This window comes from Littorina saxatilis, linkage group LG1 (genome assembly GCF_037325665.1).
Source record: "Littorina saxatilis isolate snail1 linkage group LG1, US_GU_Lsax_2.0, whole genome shotgun sequence".
NCBI lineage: Eukaryota > Metazoa > Mollusca > Gastropoda > Littorinimorpha > Littorinidae > Littorina > Littorina saxatilis.
In genome coordinates, this window is record NC_090245.1 from 23,054,430 (window position 1) to 23,075,335 (window position 20,906).

A 20,906-nucleotide genomic window follows, 5' to 3' on the forward strand; every position below is an offset into this window, starting at 1 on the left:
ATGTAAGTTTGGAGTCTCTGTATGGAATGTGCTGTGGACGGCCCTGAGAAATCTTCACCAAGGACATGATAACGTTCCCCAGGACCGACAGTGACTGGTTGATTTTCCCTGCCTCCTGTTCGGAAAAAAAGTATTGTACAGAAATGAACATTTAGCTGTTGTTTTTGCCAACTCTGAAGTAAGAGACACAGCAATAATGGATTCCTTTTATTCTTATTTCATGCTTGTTAATAATATTTGGGTTTTCTGCACTTGTGAAATGCGTTTTCTGTTTACTTTTGTTCACAAATAAAACACAATGAAGAACTAAGAATTTAATTTTCATCACAATAATCAGTCATTTTGTCAATGAGAGAGAGAGAGAGAGAGAGAGAGAGAGAGAGAGAGAGAGAGAGAGAGAGAGAGAGAGAGAGAGAGAGAGAGAGAGAGAGAGAGCGAGAGAGAGAGAGAGAGAGAGAGAGAGAGAGAGAGAGAGAGAGAGAGAGAAAGAGAGAGAGACTGAGACAGAGGGCCAAGGAATTTGATTTTCTAATACATGTAGGAACCTTTTCCAACCGGAAGTTCACCTCAAGGGATTTTGTATTATGTAATGTTCATACCAAACAAGAAGAGCAAACGCTCGATCGAGTCACTTTCGCAGTTCTGAATATTATATGAGGCATCAGATGGACAGGAAGAAATTGCTATTCACAACACAATGAGTCACGTTCACATAAAATTTGAGCCCGGTCACTTTTATAGTTTCCGAGAAAAGCCCAACGTTAAGTTGTGTGTTGCCGAACAGAAAAGGCTAGTTATCTCCCTTGTTTTTCTGATAACGTTCGTAAAAGGCTACAGATGTAAATACTTTGATGTAAAGAATAATCCTACAAAGTTTCAATCATATCCGATGAACTTTGTCAAAGATATAAAATGTCTAATTTTTCCTTTGACGCTGACCTGTGACCTTGAAAAAGGTCAAAGGTCAATGAAACCATCGTTAAAGTGTAGAGGTCATTGGAGGTCACGACTAAACAAAATATGAGCCGGATCGCTTTGATAGTTTCCGAGAAAAGTCCAACGTTAAGGTGGTGTCTACGGACGGCCGGCCGGACAGACTAACACTGACCGATTACATAGAGTCACTTTTTCTCAAGTGACTCAAAAATGTAACAACACTGAGTTCCAGCTGGACTTTCCCCATGGTAAAACATGAAATTCCTGAGAATTTCAAGTTCATCTGTGACAGACATATCTCATGGTTGTTGCTGGACATTATTTTCTTTGTTAAATGTACTACAGCAGTCCCTGCAATGTACGGCCCCCGGCGTGAACGGACACCTGACATGTACGGACACATTTGCTCGGCACGGAGTGTTTTCCTTCTATATTTGCCCCCCCTTAAACGGACACCTGCAAAACGTGGACGCGGACACTCATTTTCGGTCCCAACAGCAGGTCATACCTCCAATGTACGGACAGACCATCGTCAAATTTTCACCACAACAAAATCGATAACAGAGCAGTCCGGCTCTTGGTACAAAGATCACAGCCACAATGGCGTGACGACAGTCACTGGTAACTTGAGTGCACCTGTACCCATCAGGAGGGGGGGGTAGTTTTGGTCAGAAGTGGAGTACATGCGAAGATGCCAACATGAAACTGCACTGTGCTCATTATTCTTGTCTGTTGACGTAAACAACAGAAACCACAGTCGATGAAGGTCCTGAGCGAAAGAGAGTGAAAAACCGGCCACAGTTCTCAGCATCGTGTGTCTGTGTGTAACCTCTTTCATTGACAAGATACTCTTGTTTCCCCTCAGCCTTGACCATGAGTCGGTTGCCTAATCTGTGAACCCTTCAGTTGTCTTGCTTTGTCAAAAGTTACGACACAGTCAACTGGTTTTGCTCTGAGTGAACAGTTGGAGCTGACCTCTCTGGCCACAGCCCCAAACAGTACATGGCTGGAGGGAGTGAGAGAGAGAGGGAGGGAGGGGGGGATGGAGGGGTAGCTGGCTAAACTCGGTGGGGTGTCCGGTGTCACTGCATGTCAGCAGGAAGAGCATTGGAGAGAAATAGAGAGGTGTACTCTTCCACACAATTTCCAAGCATCAGTTGTCACGGCTTGAGGTAGGCATTTAGTGAGGGAGAGTGAGAGCTGTGTTATGTACAGTGTATTTCCGACTGAAGAGTGAAAAGTCACTGCCATGCCACATGATCGGCATGCAGTCAATATAAAGCCAGACAAGATGAAAATAAATTACATGATTATGACATGCAGCTCTATCTGCTGCTATTTATTCAAACTGGTCTTCAAGCTTATTCTTGCAAGGCATCTGCACACGCTCCTCTGTGCTGTGTTTGTGTGGCTGCTTTCGTATGTCAGTGCATGGTGAGTGTGTTCACTGCCTTGAGGATTTATTTTATCTCTTCTTTTCAACACTTTTCATACAAATCATTTTTACAGAACGTTTAAAGAAGTATTAGGAGTTTATTGTTTAGCAGCCACAAGAAGTGATTAGCATAGACTCAATGCTGTTGTTTGTGTGTCTCTGTGTGTGTATGGGGGAGGGGGTGGTGTGGTCACCCCTCCCGTGACCGGACACCTGCAATGTACGGACAGTTTTGCTATGGCCCAAGGGTGTCCGTTCATGAGAGGGACTGCTGTATTGCAAATAGAGACTGACAAGAAAAGAAGGCAAAGTTTTAAGTGACTGCCAACATCAAACAAAATCACTGTATATCAATGCAAACATGCCTTGAGCCTGATGCCAAGGGCATTGGTGTCTTTTTGTCTTTCTGATCCAGCCAGGTCCACTAAGTTCAAAAGTGATTGTCTCACATTCTTCACTCCATTCTTCTCTTCCTGTCAACAGTAAATAAATCAACCAATCAATACAGTTTTAACAAATCAAAATGAAATGTGGAGAGAATAAAATAAATAACTTTAACATATACATCTTAAGATTTCAATTGATGCAAATGAATGTATACAAACAAATACAGTGTAAATACAAAATTCAAAACAGATTCTTCTTTTTCATTTGAAGTTTAACTTCAGAACAGTTACATTTTCTACTGCACATTTCTATGTCTAATTCTTGCAGAGAAAAGACAAATACACACAAAATTTGGACAGAAATGACTGCAGTTCAACATTTCAAACATCCATTTCAGCCTCAAACAATCAATGGTCCAATATCCTGCATATTTGTCTTCCTCAAATTCAGCCTAGACATGCTCAAAATAAAAATCAAACACACAAAGGGAAGTAAGCACTTCAACAACAACAGTGAGTGACGCAGAACCAGTCACCTGACACATGAGAAAATACGAAGCAATGAAGCGAACAAACTATTTTCATGCCTCGACCCTTTTTGCGAAAAGTAAAGTTATGATTATGAACGCCTTGCCTTGGACTCAATGCAGAGGGTGAAGACTGCGTGGGAACGGGAGCTCTCCCTGTTCATGGACGTGGCTGCCACCCTTCGGTTCAGCCAACCAGTGCTCAGAGCCTGAAGCAAGATAGTCCGTCAACTTTGAACAATACCTGTGTCAACCCATTCTAGACGGTTTTTAAAATCATTTCTAACCTATTCTGCATAGATTTTTTTTGACAATTACTATCATATTCTAGACAGATTTTGAGATAATGTCCAACTTTAACAGGTTTTGACCACGGACAGCTAAGTAATCACATCTAATCAACTACACCTTGCTAAGTTTCAAATAATATAAAGCCCCAATAAGGATGCATTGTGGATGTATCAGTGTTATGTGCACTATCATTTTGTACTTCACTTCGGCCAGCTAGCACATTCTGTTGTCCAAAAGGAGTTAAACACACAATATGTACAGTCAGAAAGCAAATTTCATGGCTTACTTTTTTTAAAATTCCATGCCCTGTTTTTTCTTCAAATTCTACAGTGAATTACCTGCGCGCACTTATGAGGACAAAATAAATTATAATCCTTTCTATTATGACAATGCTTCATAAGACAATTTTAATCACAAGACAAACATAAATCATTGCATTCCAAACCATCTATTTGCTTCCACAACGTCTGGTCAAAAGACATGTCTATCACTTCATCAAGCATGCATAATCCTTGTCCGAGTATGTACACATTCTCAAAATGTAAACAGTAAAGGTCTTCCCCCCCCATAACCCCCCTCCCCCCAAACACACTCCAAAGAATACCTGGTAGGCCTCAGCAGGTGTGGCCACAACTTGCTCCATCAGGCCATCAACAAAGACGCCTGTTTTCATGTTCTCACGAATCTGCAGGTTGGCAGCTGCTGGATCCAACAAGTCGTACACTTGCTCCTGATAAATCTCCAGGAAAGTGCACTTACACAGAAACTGTTTTCTCTCCCCATGCTGCAAGCGAATAAAAGTACCAGAGGAATTAGATTTGGTGAAGTGATCCAAAGCATAGATACCATTACCAACAGCCATTGGCAACATTTGTGAGCTGAGCGGCTGCTTTTTGAGGTATCTGGTAGGATGGGTGGAGAAAGCACCTTTATTTTCTCATGTGGCAAATATGATGCAGATGGGTGCGTTGTGCCAAAAGACACGTTAAACTTCTCTCTGCTGTGAAGATTCAAAACAATGCTTTAGATGAGAGGTAAAATGACGTAATGAAGCAAACAAGTGATGCTATTTCTCTTAATTCTTTTCCAAATCGACCACAGAATTTCCAAGCGGGTTAGTTTACAAAAAAAGTGGGAGGGGCCTAATCTGAACTAAAATTATTGACCTTCCTCAGGCGTCATCAGGAAGCTCGACCTTTCCCCCTGTGAGCACAGAAATTGCTGTGAAATAGGTTGCAGTGAGTGATGATAGTGGTGAATAAGTGCAGATAATCAAAATATTATGAGATTTTGAAGAGGGTACATGTGCGCTTTTAGCTCACAAATTTTTAAAATAGGGGTTTAGAGGCATTGACAAAAAAATCCAAAAGTTATACAATAATAACTTGAGTTAAAACATTGGTATAACACAACAACAAAGCCTTAAGTTTTTAGAATTAAGTATTAAGAGAGTGGAAACATATGGACAGATATTTACTTACAAGCTCATGTTCTCTGGAAATCAAGTTGAACAGGTGCTCAAAGCTACGAGGAATAACACCACGCAGCTCATGTTGAAAATTGTCACACTCCTCAGATTGCCCTGAAACACAAGAATTACAGATGTGATGAAAATGCACAAACAACTGTGTACCCATATAAAGAATCAATTAAAAAAAATGAAGATAGTTATGCAAAGTTATACTGTTCATAGTTGTCAGAATTCAAATTTTAAAGATGCAGTGCAGCTCACAGCATTGCTGAAACAAAATGTTGTCTTTTTGTCGCAATTAAGGATATAAACTATTAAAACAAACATCCCATAGATGACTACACATACCTTTAGTGTTACCAGCGAAACATAACTTTATGCAGTTCGTCAGTTCATATCTCCCACCAAAATGTAATCAACATTTCTTGTGATCACTTTCTGTGGCTAAAGGCTGGGTGCATCATGCCAAAATGGAACAAAATAACATATTTTTCTCTTTCTCGTCGAGACAAATAGACTTCAATGTGGGCATTTGATGTCATTGGTTCATGTGTAGGACCTGATGTGAGGCGGATCAAGTGTTACGCTGTCACCCCTATAGGACAATGATAAAAATTACTTCTTAAAAAACAACTGCAGTTTTCTACTCCTTGCAAGGAGCCTAGGAGGTCAAAGATACTTGGTATTTTTTCAAATGGATAGATGTCTGAGGCATGAATGAAAGCCCTAGGGGCTCTGTGTACCTGGAAGTGAGCAGTTCAGTCACTTTAGTGTTACTATTTGAATGACAATTATGATTATGGTAAGAATGATTTTCCTGTGCTCCAGCTTACCAAGCATGGTGAAAGTCTTCCCAGATCCTGTCTGCCCACTGGAAAAATTCAAATATTGAAAAATCACATGTTAAAGGTTACAAAATAAAAATTTGCTACAGTCCACTTTAATACAGCTAATGAAGCATATTTACTTCAAAGCATTTGGCATCTACCGATGCAGTGGCAAATATCAGAAACACCACTATTTTAAAGGGAAAAAATGCCTGTCTCTCAAGCGAACAAAAAAACACAAGCAGAAGGTATCATCTAATTTGTTCACTGATTCTTATCTGACTTAAAACTTCAAAAGGTATGCTTAACTTTTATATAATGTATTTGATTTCTATAATGCAGGAAAAGTGAATGCATAAATTCATATATCAATCATGTAAAGAAAAAAAATGGTTCTAAACAAAAACAAAAAGACACTTACTATGCAAATATGGTTCCATTGTACCCAGCAATGCAGCTATCTATTAAAGCTTTCCCAACTGAGGTGAAAACAGATTCCTGCAACAACAAACAATTCGCGTAAGGCGAAAATACATTTAGTCAAGCTCAGTCAAACTCACAGAATGAAACTGAACGCATTGCATTTTTTCCGCAAGACCGTACACTAGTACTAGTAGCATCGTCTGTCCACCGCTTATGGCAAAGGCAGTGAAATTAACAATCCAGAAAAGCGCGGTAGCGGTTGCGCTGAGGAGGATAGCACGCTTTTCTATATCTCTATTCTTTTTAACTCTCTGAATGTGTTTTTAATCCAAACATATCATATCTACATGTTTTTGGAATCAGGAACGGACAAGGAATAAGATGAAATGGATTTTAAATCGATTTCGGAAATTTAATTTTAATCATAATTTTTATATTTTTAATTTTCAGAGCTTGTTTTTAATCCGAATATAACATATTTATATGTTTTTGGAATCAGAAAATGATGAAGAATACAATAAACGTAATTTTGGATCGTTTTATAAAAAAAATAATTTTCATTACAATCTTCAGATTTTTAATGACCAAAGTCATTTAATTAATTTTTAAGCCTCCAAGCTGAAATGCAATTCCAAAGTCCAGCCTTTGTCGAAGATTGCTTGGCCAAAATTTCGATCAACTTGATTGAAAAATGAGGGTGTGACAGTGCCGCCTCAACAAAATGCCGGATATGACGTCATCAAAGACATTTATCGAAAAAATGAAAAAAACGTCTGGGGATATCATACCCAGGAACTCTCATGAAAAATTTCATAAAGATCGGTCCAGTAGTTTACTCTGAATCGCTCTACACACACACACACAGACACACACACATACGCCACGACCCTCGTCTCGATTCCCCCCTCTATGTTAAAACATTTAGTCAAAACTTGACTTAATGTAAAAAGTAGAGACAAATGCATACCAGACCTGTTTACCCCTATAAGTGTTTTGGAGTAATGCTCAGCCCCAAAAATAGTAATCCTGGCACAAAAATAGTAATCATCCAGCATTCGTCGCCAATTACAACGCACATGACAACTGTGTCTGCGAAACGCAATCATGCACATATATCCATCATTCACAAACAAAACACATCAGTCAGTTTTTGTAGTCATCATAATTTCAAAGAAGATCACATCAAAAGCACATGCATCACTGATTCTTTTTCTTTTGCACGTAGTAGGTCTTTTTCAGTCTGTCATGCCTGTACTTGCGCTTGCCGAATGAGTGAGGGCGAGACTTCACCACTAGAAGGCTCTCCAGCGTCTCATCAGACAGACATGATTATGATCTCTGGTCAGTTTTGTGCTTTTTCACCCCATTTTGCCATTGAAAAAAACAATGCCAAACATGTGAATTAATATTAAAAAAAAAAATTAAAATTTTTTAATTTTTTTTTTAACATTTTTTTTTATTTATGAAAATCGTAGTCTTGACACGGATAGCGGAATGGCGTATTTTTTGCAGAAAATCGTAATAAATTACGCCAAAATCGTAAGGGTAAACAGGTCTGGCATACACATATACATGTATATGTACATGTGTATGACTGTAAGCGTAATATGGGTATTTATATTAAGAGACACCAGCAGCAGAATGGGGACTAGCTTATTACCGCTTAGTCAGCCGAGGTCTTGCATCATTTAGTTTTGTGACATCATTCTCACGGCTTTTATGAAGTTTGTAAATCTGTACATCCTCTGTTTGTGATAAATGTATTACTCATTAAACAGTATTTGACACACCTGAATACTTTCTGCCCGTGTAGGGGTCGCATCTCTTATCTGGGTGGATGTGTCAAAGAAAATTTTTCATTTTATTGTACTCATTTTAATGGACCATAAAGTGTTGTTAAATTGACGTTTTCAGGAAATAACTCTGTCAAGATTTTCAGCGGTCTGGAAGAGTAAGAGCGCCTTTACCTGGGACAAGCTTTTCTCAAAGAAAAAGATATCATTATTGTGCGTGAGTTGCATAACATACACATCAGAGTTAGTTGTTCGTTCAGATCGCAAGCGAGACATTCTCTGGATGTTTTAAAAAGCTTGTCCGAGGTAAAGGGGCTGTTACTCTTTCAGACCGCTAAAAATCCTGACGGAGTTATTTTCCAAAACCGTCTATTATTTAAGTTATTGAGACATCCCAGTGCACTAAGGGATTTATAGAGCAAATCGAGAAAATTCATTATTGAATGAAGCGCATAGCGCTGAGTTCAATAATTATTTTCGAGATTTGCTCTATAAATCCCGTAGTGCACTGGGATTGTTTCAATAACGATATTGTCAGTACCGCCATAGAAAAAAGAATATTCCAAACGCACATTTTGCTACGCGTATTTGGATAGGCGTAACTGTGTGATCAGGTTTGTGTCAGATCTACTTTTGTGTGGGCTGTCTCAAGTGTGTCGTGCTTTCGTCACTTTCTTTCTTTCTTTCTTTCTTTGGTGTTTAACGTCGTTTTCAACCACGAAGGTTATATCGCGACGGGGAAAGGGGGGGAGATGGAATAGAGCCACTTGTTAATTGTTTCTTGTTCACAAAGCACTAATCAAAAAATTGCTCCAGGGGCTTGCAACGTAGTACAATATATGACCTTACTGGGAGAATGCAAGTTTCCAGTACAAAGGCCTTAACATTTCTTACATACTGCTTGACTAAAATCTTTACAAACATTGACTATATTCTATACAAGAAACACTTAACAAGGGTAAAAGGAGAAACAGAATCCGTTAGTCGCCTCTTACGACATGCTGGGGAGCATCGGGTAAATTCTTCCCCCTAACCCGCGGGGGGTTGCTTTCGTCACACGCAAACTCTTGTTTTAATTTCTGTTGGTAAATTCCAGAGTAGCGTTAAGCTAAAAAGTGATGATCTTTCATACAGACCTCATTTAAACTCGGAGAAAGGACAGTGCTCTTAGTTATTTGCGATTCGAAACCTTCATCGAGCTTGGACAGATTGACTGTGCAGAGTGTTGCCCCTTGAATTGACTCCGGCCAAGGCCACGGTCAGCAAATTTTCAAAGTAAATGTGGTATGTTTCTCGTGTTGTATCTTCACTCATCGGGGAGTCTGGTACTATATATATGAACGGTAAGAATGCTCTGAACTCTACACGTATTACATCCCCATCGTTTGTTTGTTCACATTTGCCCAACATGTTCATTTGCTGCGGGGTTTATGTCGTCTGCTAGGGCAATCGAACCACTGAACTGCAGTCTCATTTCAAAAACAAAGCTCGTCTGCACGCATGAGGCAGGCTGGTAATAAGTTTTATACATGGTAAGAACGTTCTTAACCCTACACGTTTTCGATTCCGATTGTTGTTGCCTTGAAATAATAATTCGGAAACCATTCATTTACTGAACTGATGCAGTCGTATTTCAGTGTAGTCTACTATAACAGAGTCGACTTTCAAATGCTGGTCTAGCTGGTAGGCCTACGTTATCGGAATAACACTTGTGTTTTCTGTTTGCCGCTGGGAATTTTATACTAACTCATCATTTGGTAATGTGGTTAATAAGCTACATGCCACTAACACGGCATATGAGAAGAATCTTTGCAAGTCAAAACGAGAAGAGACCATTGGCATTGTGGAAGAGACACAGCCGCTTCTATTTTTAGATCAGTGGGATTCACTGTGGCACAGGCACCTGCGATCTGTCAGAAAAAAACACTTCTGCTTTGAGCAGGAAATTTATGGTTATTTTTTGGTAAAGTGGAGAATATAAGCTACATGTCATTAATTAATTCTGAGGATGAGAGTACAGTCTCGCTTTGGCAAAGGGCGTAAGAATACGCTCTGTGGAAAAGTTAGCGCACTCCAAGAGTGCGCTAACAGATTTAAGCGCATCGCCATTAGCCAATCAACTGGTTCACATCAGTCATGTGACACCAGTACTTACTGACAATTATTGTTATTGTTGCAGCCCAAAATACTTCAACAATAATGCTTTTTCTTTTTGTTCTGAATCAAAAAACAAGAAAGGTAGGTTGTTGGAACGTTTGTTATTCAGACAAAACAATACATTCACAAATATATCGACCCAACGGTCTTTTAAGTGCACAGACAAACAAAAACGAAAAAATTATTTTTGTGAATTTTATCTTACCTGAGAACTGTCTGTGTCAGCCACATGGTCGAACGTGAAGATTTTTGGGTCAGGTTTTGCCAGGAGTGTGACAGAGTTATTGTTTGAATTCACCTCCACAACTTGCCCTGCGAAGGGGAGAGCACTGCTGGCATTCCCCGGGGGACGAACTCTGACAATCACTTTGATGGCATCCTCACTGTTTAATAATAATAATAATATAATAGTGGCAAGCTTATATAGCGCGAACCATGGGGTTAACCCACGCTCTCCGTGCTTTACATCAAACTGAACAATGCAATACATGTTTACAATAAATAGTATCCTAGTTCATACAGTAGTGTAAATGCCATAATGCATTAATTATACAAACAACAACATCCAAAGAAGAAAAAAAACACCACACACTCACACAAGTTAAAGCTAAGTACATAGTAAGAAAAATAATATATTAAATCACTATATCATAGTCATAGCACACGCACACACACACACACACACACACACACACACACACACACACACACACACACACACACACACACAGCGCAGTCGATCACACCCACACACACAAACACAAGCGTGAAGCGATAGTACAGGGTATTGAAAAAGCGGATCAGGGATCTAAATAGATTTTGAAAAGATGGGTCTTTAAAGCTGCTTTGAAAGAAGGGGTTGAGTCAATGTGGCGGATGTCATATGGGAGAGAGTTCCATATTTTAGGGGCTGCATAAGAGAAGGACCTGTGGCCGAAGGCTTTAGTTCTGACATGAGGAATGCGAAGCATCCGAGAATCGCTGGAAGAGCGAAGCTGTCTTGAGGGAATGTATACATTCAACATATCTGATAGATAGACAGGAGCAGTCTGAGAGAAAAAACTATGACACAGGGTACAGAGTTTGTAGTCAATGCGAGCTTGAATAGGCAACCAGTGGAGGGTGCGGAGGAGTGGTTTAACGTGATCAGACTTCCTGGCTTTGAGAACAAGTCTAGCTGCTGCATTCTGTACTTTCTGAAGCTTGTTAGTGATGTACAAAGGACATTCAGATAAAAGAGCATTACAGTAGTCCAGTTTAACAATGCAAAACCATGAACAAAGAGTTCTGAGAACCATCTCTGATTCCGTACACGGTCCTGGCTGTTCATGGCTGAAAACTGCCGTTATTTGGTGATCCATATGCTACACTTACAATGTACATTACATTTACAATTCACACTAACACATAGTCACTTTTTTTTTATACAACTATTTTTTTACAAGTACAACTATAAAATTACAAGTGTCATAATGATAACGTGAATATTGTAAACAGCTTTGACACTGAGAGTGACACAGCCAGAGCAACACACACACACACACACACACGCACATACACACAGTGACAGACTCACATACACACACACACACACACACACAGAGTGAGTGAGTGACACACACACAAATTGTAAACAAGTCGCGTAAGGTGAAAATACAACATTTAGTCAAGCTGTCGAACTCACAGAATGAAACTGAACGCAATGCAATTGTTCAGCAAGACCGTATACTCGTAGCATCGTCAGTCCACCGCTCGTGGCAAAGACAGTGAAATTGACAAGAAGAGCGGGGTAGTTGTTGCGCTGAGAAGGATAGCACGCTTTTCTGTACCTCTCTTCGTTTTAACTTTCTGAGCGTGTTTTTAATCCAAACATATCATATCTATATGTTTTTGGAATCAGGAACCGACAAGGAATAAGATGAAAATGTTTTTAAATCGATTTCAAAAATTTAATTTTGATCATAATTTTTATATTTTTAATTTTCAGAGCTTGTTTTTAATCCAAATATAACATATTTATATGTTTTTGGAATCAGAAAATGATGAAGAATAAGATGAACGTAAATTTGGATCGTTTTATAAAATATATTTTTTTTTTACAATTTTCAGATTTTTAATGACCAAAGTCATTGATGTAGAGGTTACATGCCGAGTCTCAGTGATTATCAAAAATAATGGTCTCAGTTCGCGGTCATGAAAAAGCTCGCTGAAGCTCGCATTTTTCATGATCCGCTAACTTCGACCATTATTTTTGATAATCACTGAGACTCGGCATGTAACCTCTTTATTCCTCCTTTCTTCAGTTATTCAAATAAAAGAGGAGTTTTTGTGCGAAAGTTTGATCGAATCATATTCACCCAACCAGTCTACCTGCGCAGGCGATCGATTAATGCGCGGTTGTATAGTTCCGTGCAAATCATTCAATTCTGTTAACACTTCTTGTCAGTTTCCATGTTTTGAACTAAAATCAAGTACACAGTTATGTTGTCATTCTGCTGTGGCGGTAAAGCTAAAGGCAGATAGTGTGTGTTCTGTTCATGTTTTGGTATCGCTCAGGTAATGTTCTTTCCTCGAATGTGACTAGCAGACGAAGTTTTACACCCGTGTTCCAACGTTAACAAGAAGAGCAAACGCTCGATCGAGTCACTTTCGCAGTTCTGAATATCATATGAGGCATCAGATGGACAGGAAGAAATTGCTATTCACAACACAATGAGTCACGTTCACATAAAATTTGAGCCCGGTCACTTTTATAGTTTCCGAGAAAAGCCCAACGTTAAGTTGTGTGTTGCCGAACAGAAAAGGCTAGTTATCTCCCTTGTTTTTCTGATAATGTTCGTAAAAGGCTACAGATGTAAATACTTTGATGTAAAGAATAATCCTACAAAGTTTCAATCACATCCGATGAACTTTGTCAAAGATATAAAATGTCTAATTTTTCCTTTGACGCTGACCTGTGACCTTGAAAAAGGTCAAAGGTCAACGAAACCATCGTTAAAGTGTAGAGGTCATTGGAGGTCACGACTAAAGAAAATATGAGCCCGATCGCTTTCATAGTTTCCGAGAAAAGATATAAAATGTCTAATTTTTCCTTTGACGCTGACCTGTGACCTTGAAAAAGGTCAAAGGTCAACGAAACCATCGTTAAAGTGTAGAGGTCATTGGAGGTCACGACTAAACAAAATATGAGCCCGATCGCTTTGATAGTTTCCGAGAAAAGTCCAACGTTAAGGTGGTGTCTACGGCCAGCCGGCCGGACAGACTAACACTGACCGATTACATAGAGTCACTTTTTCTCAAGTGACTCAAAAACTGTACGAAGTTCAGTTTTCTGGGGCAAAATAGTGTATGAAACCGCTGCATATTCTTTAAGTTGATTAAATGTTTGCAATTGATTGCGTGTGATCTGTTTATAAAATGAAATATTGTTGAAAACTGACAGTCTTGTCGATGCAGCTGAAATCTGGAAGGGGAACTACTCGTGTCGCTAGACAAAGTATGAGAGTTACTTTTCCTTGGAATCTTGCTAGCGATAAACGATTGTGCACGGCAGATCTGAATTCAGAAAACAACCAAACTCATGGATTTTATATTGAGATCCATGTGTTCAAGCCTGTAGTTGCTGGTTTAAATGCGGCATGGTTGTATTGTTTGCTCTAGAAATGTATATTTTGTACATTAGAGTGTTCTGAACTTTTGAGTCGCAAAAAGTAGATCCACAATGTGTACAGTCTCTACCCATGAGCTATCGAGGATTCAGGCCCGTTGTTGGGTAAGTGATTTTGGTTCTTGGGTAAGTTACCGAAAAATAACTTGCCTACAAGTTTACAGAGAGAAAGAAGCAGAGGGGGGAATAATAATTTTTAAGCCACCAAGCTGAAATGCAATACCGAAGTCCGGCCTTCGTCGAAGATTGCTTGGCCAAAATGTCAATCAATTTGATTGAAAAATGAGGGTGTGACTGTGACAGTGCCGCCTCAACTTTTACAAAAAGCCGGATATGACGTCATCAAAGGTATTTATCGAAAAAAAGAAAAAAAAACGTCCGGGGATATCATTCCCAGGAACTCTCATGTAAAATTTTATAAAGATCGGTCCAGTAGTTTGGTCTGAATCACTCTACCACATACACACGCACACACACACATACACCACACCCTCGTCTCGATTACGTTAAAACATTTAGTCAAAACTTGACTAAATGTAAAAACAAACACCAACTAGCAACACAGACACACAGTGATACACGCTCGATAAAGTCCATTTACAATACATGTAACTGTAAGTGACAGTTACTCAGACTCACCCTGAGGATTCTGCTTTATTATCTGGAATTGGAAAAAAGGCAAGATTCATATTTAGTGATTTACTGATTTAGTGTTTACATTTTTACAATCAAACTCAATCAGGATTTAATCAGTAAAACAGATACATGTATGGCAAAGGCTATACGCACTCTGGGTGATTCAGTGATTCACATAGTATAAAACCGTTTCTAGGTCGATACACACTCCAAGCCAAGTTTGTTCCAAACTTCGACAATAAACTGCCATGAAGCATCAGTTTTGTGTGTGTGTTTATTTATGTCTGTGTTTGTTCCCAGCGTACTCTGATACCTTGAATCAAAAGTGAAGCGTACCTTCGCAAAATGGCGTCGAATGACGCTCCGAGTGTCGAAAATGTATTCTACTTTACAGCAAAGATTGTTTTCGTTTCTTTGTACTCTTATAATCAACTGCTCTGCGTTCCTATCGCAAAGTGGTTTTCGAATGGCAAATTCGCTTCACGACCAGAAGTTAAAGCCGGAGTGTATACTTGTATACGTACAACTACAAGATTCTGACCCCTGTATACACTCCGAGTGCGTATAGCCAGTGCGTATGCATATTGCGGTGACATAAGTCAGTGTTTACATGACAAACACTTTGTTTAAAATCAATTCGGATCACAGTTATTGAGTTAAAATTAAAATTAAAAAAGTTCTGCATCATGAAAAACAAATTCATGAAGTTATCCTTCATCCACTTTGTTGCCATCAAATGATCAATATCAACATCTAACCCCTCCCCATTCCTTCCCAAGCACTCATCTCAACCTCTTGTACCCCGTTTTCTTGCATACAAATGTCGGTCGCTGATACAAAAGTTCAAGTTATTGCGACAGCCTTTGGCTTTTGCCTTTGGGAGAAAACTTGTCGACATGCTCAACTCAAGATGCTGCTGCACAATCAATAATCGAGATAGTCAGGTTAAATCTAGTCAGATGGATGCAAGAAAGATCAAATACATACCTTTCATGTTGTTTGTCTGAAACTATTACAGCAGTCCTTGATTTTGCAAAGTTGGACAGAAAAACACTAACAAGCGCTAGAATTCCCAGTTCGAATTTTCCGCAACAGAGAATAGGAAGTGACGTCACAAAATATCCGGTGACCCCAACCGCAGTTTCGATTCGATTGACTCGGCCTGCGAACTCTGGGTTTCACTCTCTGTGGTTCAAAGTTCTCAGAAGTCACCCCCATGCAACATGTGGCATCGGTGTATTATTAGTCAGCTGATCAACGCACAAGCGAAGCACGTGAGCAGTGCAACGATGAAATTAGTGTGCGTTAGTTGTCTGCAGCACTTACGTCGAGACTTCAGCTGCAGTAGCAGACGAATTTCCCCCAGAGACAGAGACAATGAAACCCTAATGAAATCCAACGCACAAATACTATGGGATTATCTACGCATTGACAGTCCACCAAAGAAGGTCTGTAACACAATCAGAAGGAGGGATTGTTTTGTATAAAAAAATATAGACTATGCTTTTCCTGTGCCCTTGTAAATGTCTTTCCTTGGAGGTGATGAGAAAGATATATTCTTTGTATACTCTTTGACGGGTACCTATAAAGGGCGAAAAGACAACTAAAGACGGCCAAAGACAGCTAAAGACAACTAAAGACGGCTAAAGACAGCTAAAGACAACTAAAGACGGCTAAAGACAGCTAAAGACAGCTAAAGACAACTTATGAATTATTTCAGATTTTGTGTGTAGCTATTTTTTTTAATGTTTTCCCACCCTTCGATCGTTCTTATTCATTTATTTATTTTGTGTGTGTGAACTCAATAAAAAAAAAGTCTTTTAAATTTGTCATTTTGTTGTTGATTTGAGTGAGTGAGTGATAGTTCACTCAAACCAGAAGGAAAGAAAAAAATGATGGTACAACTTTCAGTTTGGAGTGGAGTGCTCAGTCTAGCTGATGACACCTGTTCACCTCATCTTTTGGAGGACAACTTCCGAGCTTTGGACAAACCAGGGCTGCTGATGCAACATGCCCTTTGGACGAACAATAACTCAGAATCGTTCAACCACGTTTTGAAACAAGAAACGTCCTGGAAATCCTGTCAGCTTCCGAGGTTGGTCTCCATACTGCACGATGTTGTAGTTGAGAAGTACCGCGAAGTCGAGAGGTGTTTCCTTGGTCTGGGAGAATACCAGCTTGCAGAGGAGTACAAGACTTTCAACTTGAGACGGGATGACTGGTTGAGCAAATCAGCTGCCCAGAGGTCAAAACACTTCAAACGCTTCATGTCAACAAGCACGAATCCAGGGCGGGTGACGTCAACGGACGGGAAAACAACGGCACGTGCTCCTGCGCACAAGGGTCGCAAGCCAGGCCAAAGAAAACGGCCACGAGCCGACAGCACCACGCGACGATAAGAAGAAGAAGAAGAGTGTGTGTGTGTGTGTGTGTGTGTGTGTGATGAGCTTTTCAGTGGCAGTATGACTCGAAAATGAGCTGTTTGGTTATCGTGGGGTGAATCTGATTACATTTGCTTGAATACCGTACTTTCGGGACTATAACTTATAAGGCGCGGGGTTTTTTTTCATCGTTAATCGTGTTGAATCGTGTAAAAAACGATTTTTTTCGATTTTTTTTTTTAATATGGGGGTGCGCCGTATATAGAAAGGTGCGCCCTATGGTCCCGAAAGTACGGTAAATTATAATGTTGCTTCAGTTGATATTGTTCGTCATCAAACTGCATCGCTATTATTTAAAACATTCTTAGACATTGTTTTTTTATCATGTCTGTCGACTCTGAATTCGATTAAAACAAGAAGAGCAAACGCTCGATCGAGTCACTTTCGCAGTTCTGAATATTATATGAGGCATCAGATGGACAGGAAGAAATTGCTATTCACAACACAATACAGATGTAAATAATTTGATGTAAAGAATAATCCTATAAAGTTTGAATCAAATCCGATGAATAGTTTCAGAGATATGATATTTCAATTTTTTTCCTTCAAGACATACCTGTGACCTTGAAAAAGGTCAAAGGTCACCAAAGCAGACGTCAAAGTGTAGAGGTCACTGGGAGTCACGTTCACATAAAATTTGAGCCCGGTCACTTTTATAGTTTCCGAGAAAAGCCCAACGTTAAGTTGTGTGTTGCCGAACAGAAAAGGCTAGTTATCTCCCTTGTTTTTCTGATAACGTTCGTAAAAGGCTACAGATGTAAATACTTTGATGTAAAGAATAATCCTACAAAGTTTCAATCACATCCGATGAACTTTGTCAAAGATATAAAATGTCTAATTTTTCCTTTGACGCTGACCTGTGACCTTGAAAAAGGTCAAAGGTCAACGAAACCATCGTTAAAGTGTAGAGGTCATTGGAGGTCACGACTAAACAAAATATGAGCCGGATCGCTTTGATAGTTTCCGAGAAAAGTCCAACGTTAAGGTGGTGTCTACGGACGGACGGCCGGCCGGCCGGCCGGACAGACTAACACTGACCGATTACATAGAGTCACTTTTTCTCAAGTGACTCAAAAAAGCTTGTTTTAGTTTGTCTTTAGCCGTCTTTAGTTGTCTTTAGCTGTCTTTAGTTGTCTTTAGCTGTCTTTAGTTGTCTTTAGCCGTCTTTAGTTGTCTTTTCGCCCTTTATAGGTACCGCTCTTTGACGTATCAGGATCAGGATCGATACATTGCAGGAACCATTTTAGGTTATCATCGCAACGGATGTGTGTGTGTGTGCGCGCGTGTGTGTTTAATTCACTTAGTTCTTGATATGTGTCAACGTAATATTCTCCTGATTATGTCAGAGACAGATGTATGTATGTCTCTGATTATGTGTATTTTAATTGGATGTGACATATTACGGCAGTGTTTGTGATTTAAAAAAATGTTGCCCCAGCCAACGTTTTATTCATTATTTCTATTAATGTTATTGCAGAGTCAACTAATGCTGGTGCTTGGGAATTCAGATTTACGCACAGCAGACCATGCTGCAAAACTGTACAGAGAAGGTTTTGCCCCTCTGGTTGTTGTGTCTGGCAAAGAGGGACATGGCACAAAAGGTAGTTTGCTTTAATAACATATACATTTTGGAATCAATCCTAGTAAATATATGGTCTAATTAAGTGTTAACTATTGTATAAGTGCCTGCATGAGTAGTTGAAGGTTCAATGATACTTATTTTCTTTGGGACCTCTTTTTTAACACAGAATTTGTGTGTGTGTGTTTGAAATTTCATGAATGAGACAACAATAATTATGCATGCTTTTCTGCAGGAAAATGGAGAAAACCTGAAGCAGTTGTGTTTGCCGAGCGACTGGTAAAGAACAATGTGCCTGCTGAAAGAATCCTAATAGAACCCAAAGCCACGAACACTGGAGAAAATATTCGATTCACACAGATGCTGCTCCGTGACAGACTAGACACTCTTCAGCCTCAGTCCATTATTTTGGTGCAGACTCCGTTCATGGGACGACGGAGCCTTGCCACATTTCTGAAGCAATGGGACGAAGCTGAATGTGTTGACATTTGCGTTACCTCACCACCCATTCCCATGGAAGAATACCCAGACAAGGCTGCAGGGTACAACAGCTTGAGCGATGTCATTGTAGAGATGGTGCGCAATATGCAGAGGGTTCAACAGTACCCTAGTAAAGGTTTTCAGGTCCCCCAGTACCCCCCTCCTCACGTTTTGGAGGCCTTCGATCACCTGGAATCTCATTTCATGTTAAAGGACAGCCAAACAAGGTCAAATTAGGATGTTGAACTGACCTTAGTCACAATTAACTGCAATGTAAGGGCTAAATGGTTTTAGCAGGATACAGATGAGGAAGCTGGTGTTTGTTCTTGTTTATATTTACCTTTACACATTGAACTGACTAAAGAATCTGTCTTCTGAGACAGGTTATTCTTGCCTTGCCCTCCCCCCCCCCCCTCCCTTCCTCCCTCACCTTATTTATGCACAACACTTTACAGTTGTACAACTGACTTGGTACATGTACTAAGATCTGCTTGTGTTTACAGGTTCTGACACATCAACTTGGCGTTTATTTTCATGTCATTTTCAACTCAGGAAGTACAATGAACAGTATAGTGCGTGCCCCAAAGGCTGCATTCGATAGTTCTAGTAATGATATCCCCAGATGTTTTTTTCATTTTTTGGATAAATGTCTTTGATGACGTCATATCCGGCTTTTTGTAAAAGTTGAGGCGGCACTGTCACACCCTCATTTTTGTATGAAATTGATTGAAATTTTGGCCAAGCAATCTTCGACGAAGGCCGGACTTTGGTATTGCATTTCAGTTTCGAGGCTTAAAAATTAATTAATGACTTTGGTCATTAACAAGAAGAGCAAACGCTCCATCGAGTCACTTTCGCAGTTCTGAATATTATATGAGGCATCAGATGGACAGGAAGAAATTGCTATTCACAACACAATGAGTCACGTTCACATAAAATTTGAGCCCGGTCACTTTTATAGTTTCCGAGAAAAGCCCAACGTTAAGTTGTGTGTTGCCGAACAGAAAAGGCTAGTTATCTCCCTTGTTTTTCTGATAACGTTCGTAAAAGGCTACAGATGTAAATACTTTGATGTAAAGAATAATCCTACAAAGTTTCAATCACATCCGATGAACTTTGTCAAAGATATAAAATGTCTAATTTTTCCTTTGACGCTGACCTGTGACCTTGAAAAAGGTCAAAGGTCAACGAAACCATCGTTAAAGTGTAGAGGTCATTGGAGGTCACGACTAAACAAAATATGAGCCCGATCGCTTTGATAGTTTCCGAGAAAAGTCCAACGTTAAGGTGGTGTCTACGGACGGCCGGCCGGCCGGACAGACTAACACTGACCGATTACATAGAGTCACTTTTTCTCAAGTGACTCAAAAATCTGAAAATTGTAATTAAAATAATTTTTCCAAAAACAATTCCATCTTATTGTTCATCATTCTCTGATTCCAAAAACATATAAATATGTTATATTCGGATTAAAAACAAACTCTAAAAATTAAAAATATGAAAATTATGATTAAAATTAAATTTCCGAAATCAACTTTTACAAAAAGCCGGATATGACGTCATCAAAGGTATTTATCGAAAAAATGAAAAAAAACGTCCGGGGATATCATACCCAGGAACTCTCATGTCAAATTTCATAAAGATCGGCCCAGTAGTTTAGTCTGAATTGCTCTACACACACAGACAGACAGACAGACAGACAGACACACATACACCACGACCCTCGTCTAGATTCCCCCCTCTATGTTAAAACATTTAGTCAAAACTTGACTAAATGTAATAAAAAGGATAAGTGAGACGTGAAGCTGGTTTTGTCATGTCAGGCATGCAAACAGCCATTCAAAGTAAAATCAACAG

The 20,906-nt window shown here is 39.5% G+C and overlaps 2 protein-coding genes across 3 annotated transcripts in view; one reads left to right on the forward strand and one right to left on the reverse strand.

Moving 5' to 3' along the window:
- The window catches only part of LOC138964977 (kinesin-like protein KIF15), a 42,906-nt gene extending 27,274 nt beyond the window's left edge, over positions 1 to 15,632 (reverse strand). The window contains exons 1-10 of one of the 2 annotated variants that reach the window (XM_070337097.1): positions 15,537 to 15,632; positions 14,553 to 14,574; positions 10,452 to 10,629; positions 6,295 to 6,371; positions 5,880 to 5,917; positions 5,057 to 5,157; positions 4,180 to 4,359; positions 3,392 to 3,493; positions 2,737 to 2,844; positions 1 to 115 (exon numbers count right to left, since the gene is read on the reverse strand). The exon at positions 1 to 115 is cut by the window's left edge and continues 11 nt beyond it. In XM_070337097.1, coding sequence (XP_070193198.1) covers positions 1 to 115; positions 2,737 to 2,844; positions 3,392 to 3,493; positions 4,180 to 4,359; positions 5,057 to 5,157; positions 5,880 to 5,917; positions 6,295 to 6,371; positions 10,452 to 10,629; positions 14,553 to 14,574; positions 15,537 to 15,543 — 928 coding nt within the window. In that variant the 5' untranslated portion in view covers positions 15,544 to 15,632. Of the gene's footprint in view, positions 116 to 2,736; positions 2,845 to 3,391; positions 3,494 to 4,179; positions 4,360 to 5,056; positions 5,158 to 5,879; positions 5,918 to 6,294; positions 6,372 to 10,451; positions 11,498 to 14,552; positions 14,575 to 15,536 lie in introns of those variants that run through there. The other variant, XM_070337086.1, reaches the window with a different exon arrangement.
- Positions 15,633 to 15,664: 32 nt separating this feature from the next.
- Positions 15,665 to 20,270, forward strand: LOC138965035 (uncharacterized protein SCO4629-like). Its single transcript, XM_070337158.1, has 3 exons — positions 15,665 to 15,997; positions 18,468 to 18,591; positions 18,805 to 20,270. The coding sequence occupies exons 1-3, from the start codon at positions 15,773 to 15,775 to the stop codon at positions 19,284 to 19,286; spliced, it is 831 nt and encodes a 276-aa protein (XP_070193259.1). The 5' UTR covers positions 15,665 to 15,772; the 3' UTR covers positions 19,287 to 20,270.
- The last annotated feature ends 636 nt before the right edge of the window (positions 20,271 to 20,906 follow it).

What these genes read in the sequence shown, in the direction of transcription:
- LOC138965035 (XM_070337158.1), top strand. Translation starts at nt 15,773, where the DNA reads ATGTGGCATCGGTGTATTATTAGTCAGCTGATCAACGCACAAGCGAAG. An exon ending in TTGACAGTCCACCAAAGAAG is followed by an intron (nt 15,998 to 18,467) that starts GTCTGTAACACA and finishes ATGTTATTGCAG; the next exon opens with AGTCAACTAATGCTGGTGCT. An exon ending in AGAGGGACATGGCACAAAAG is followed by an intron (nt 18,592 to 18,804) that starts GTAGTTTGCTTT and finishes GCTTTTCTGCAG; the next exon opens with GAAAATGGAGAAAACCTGAA.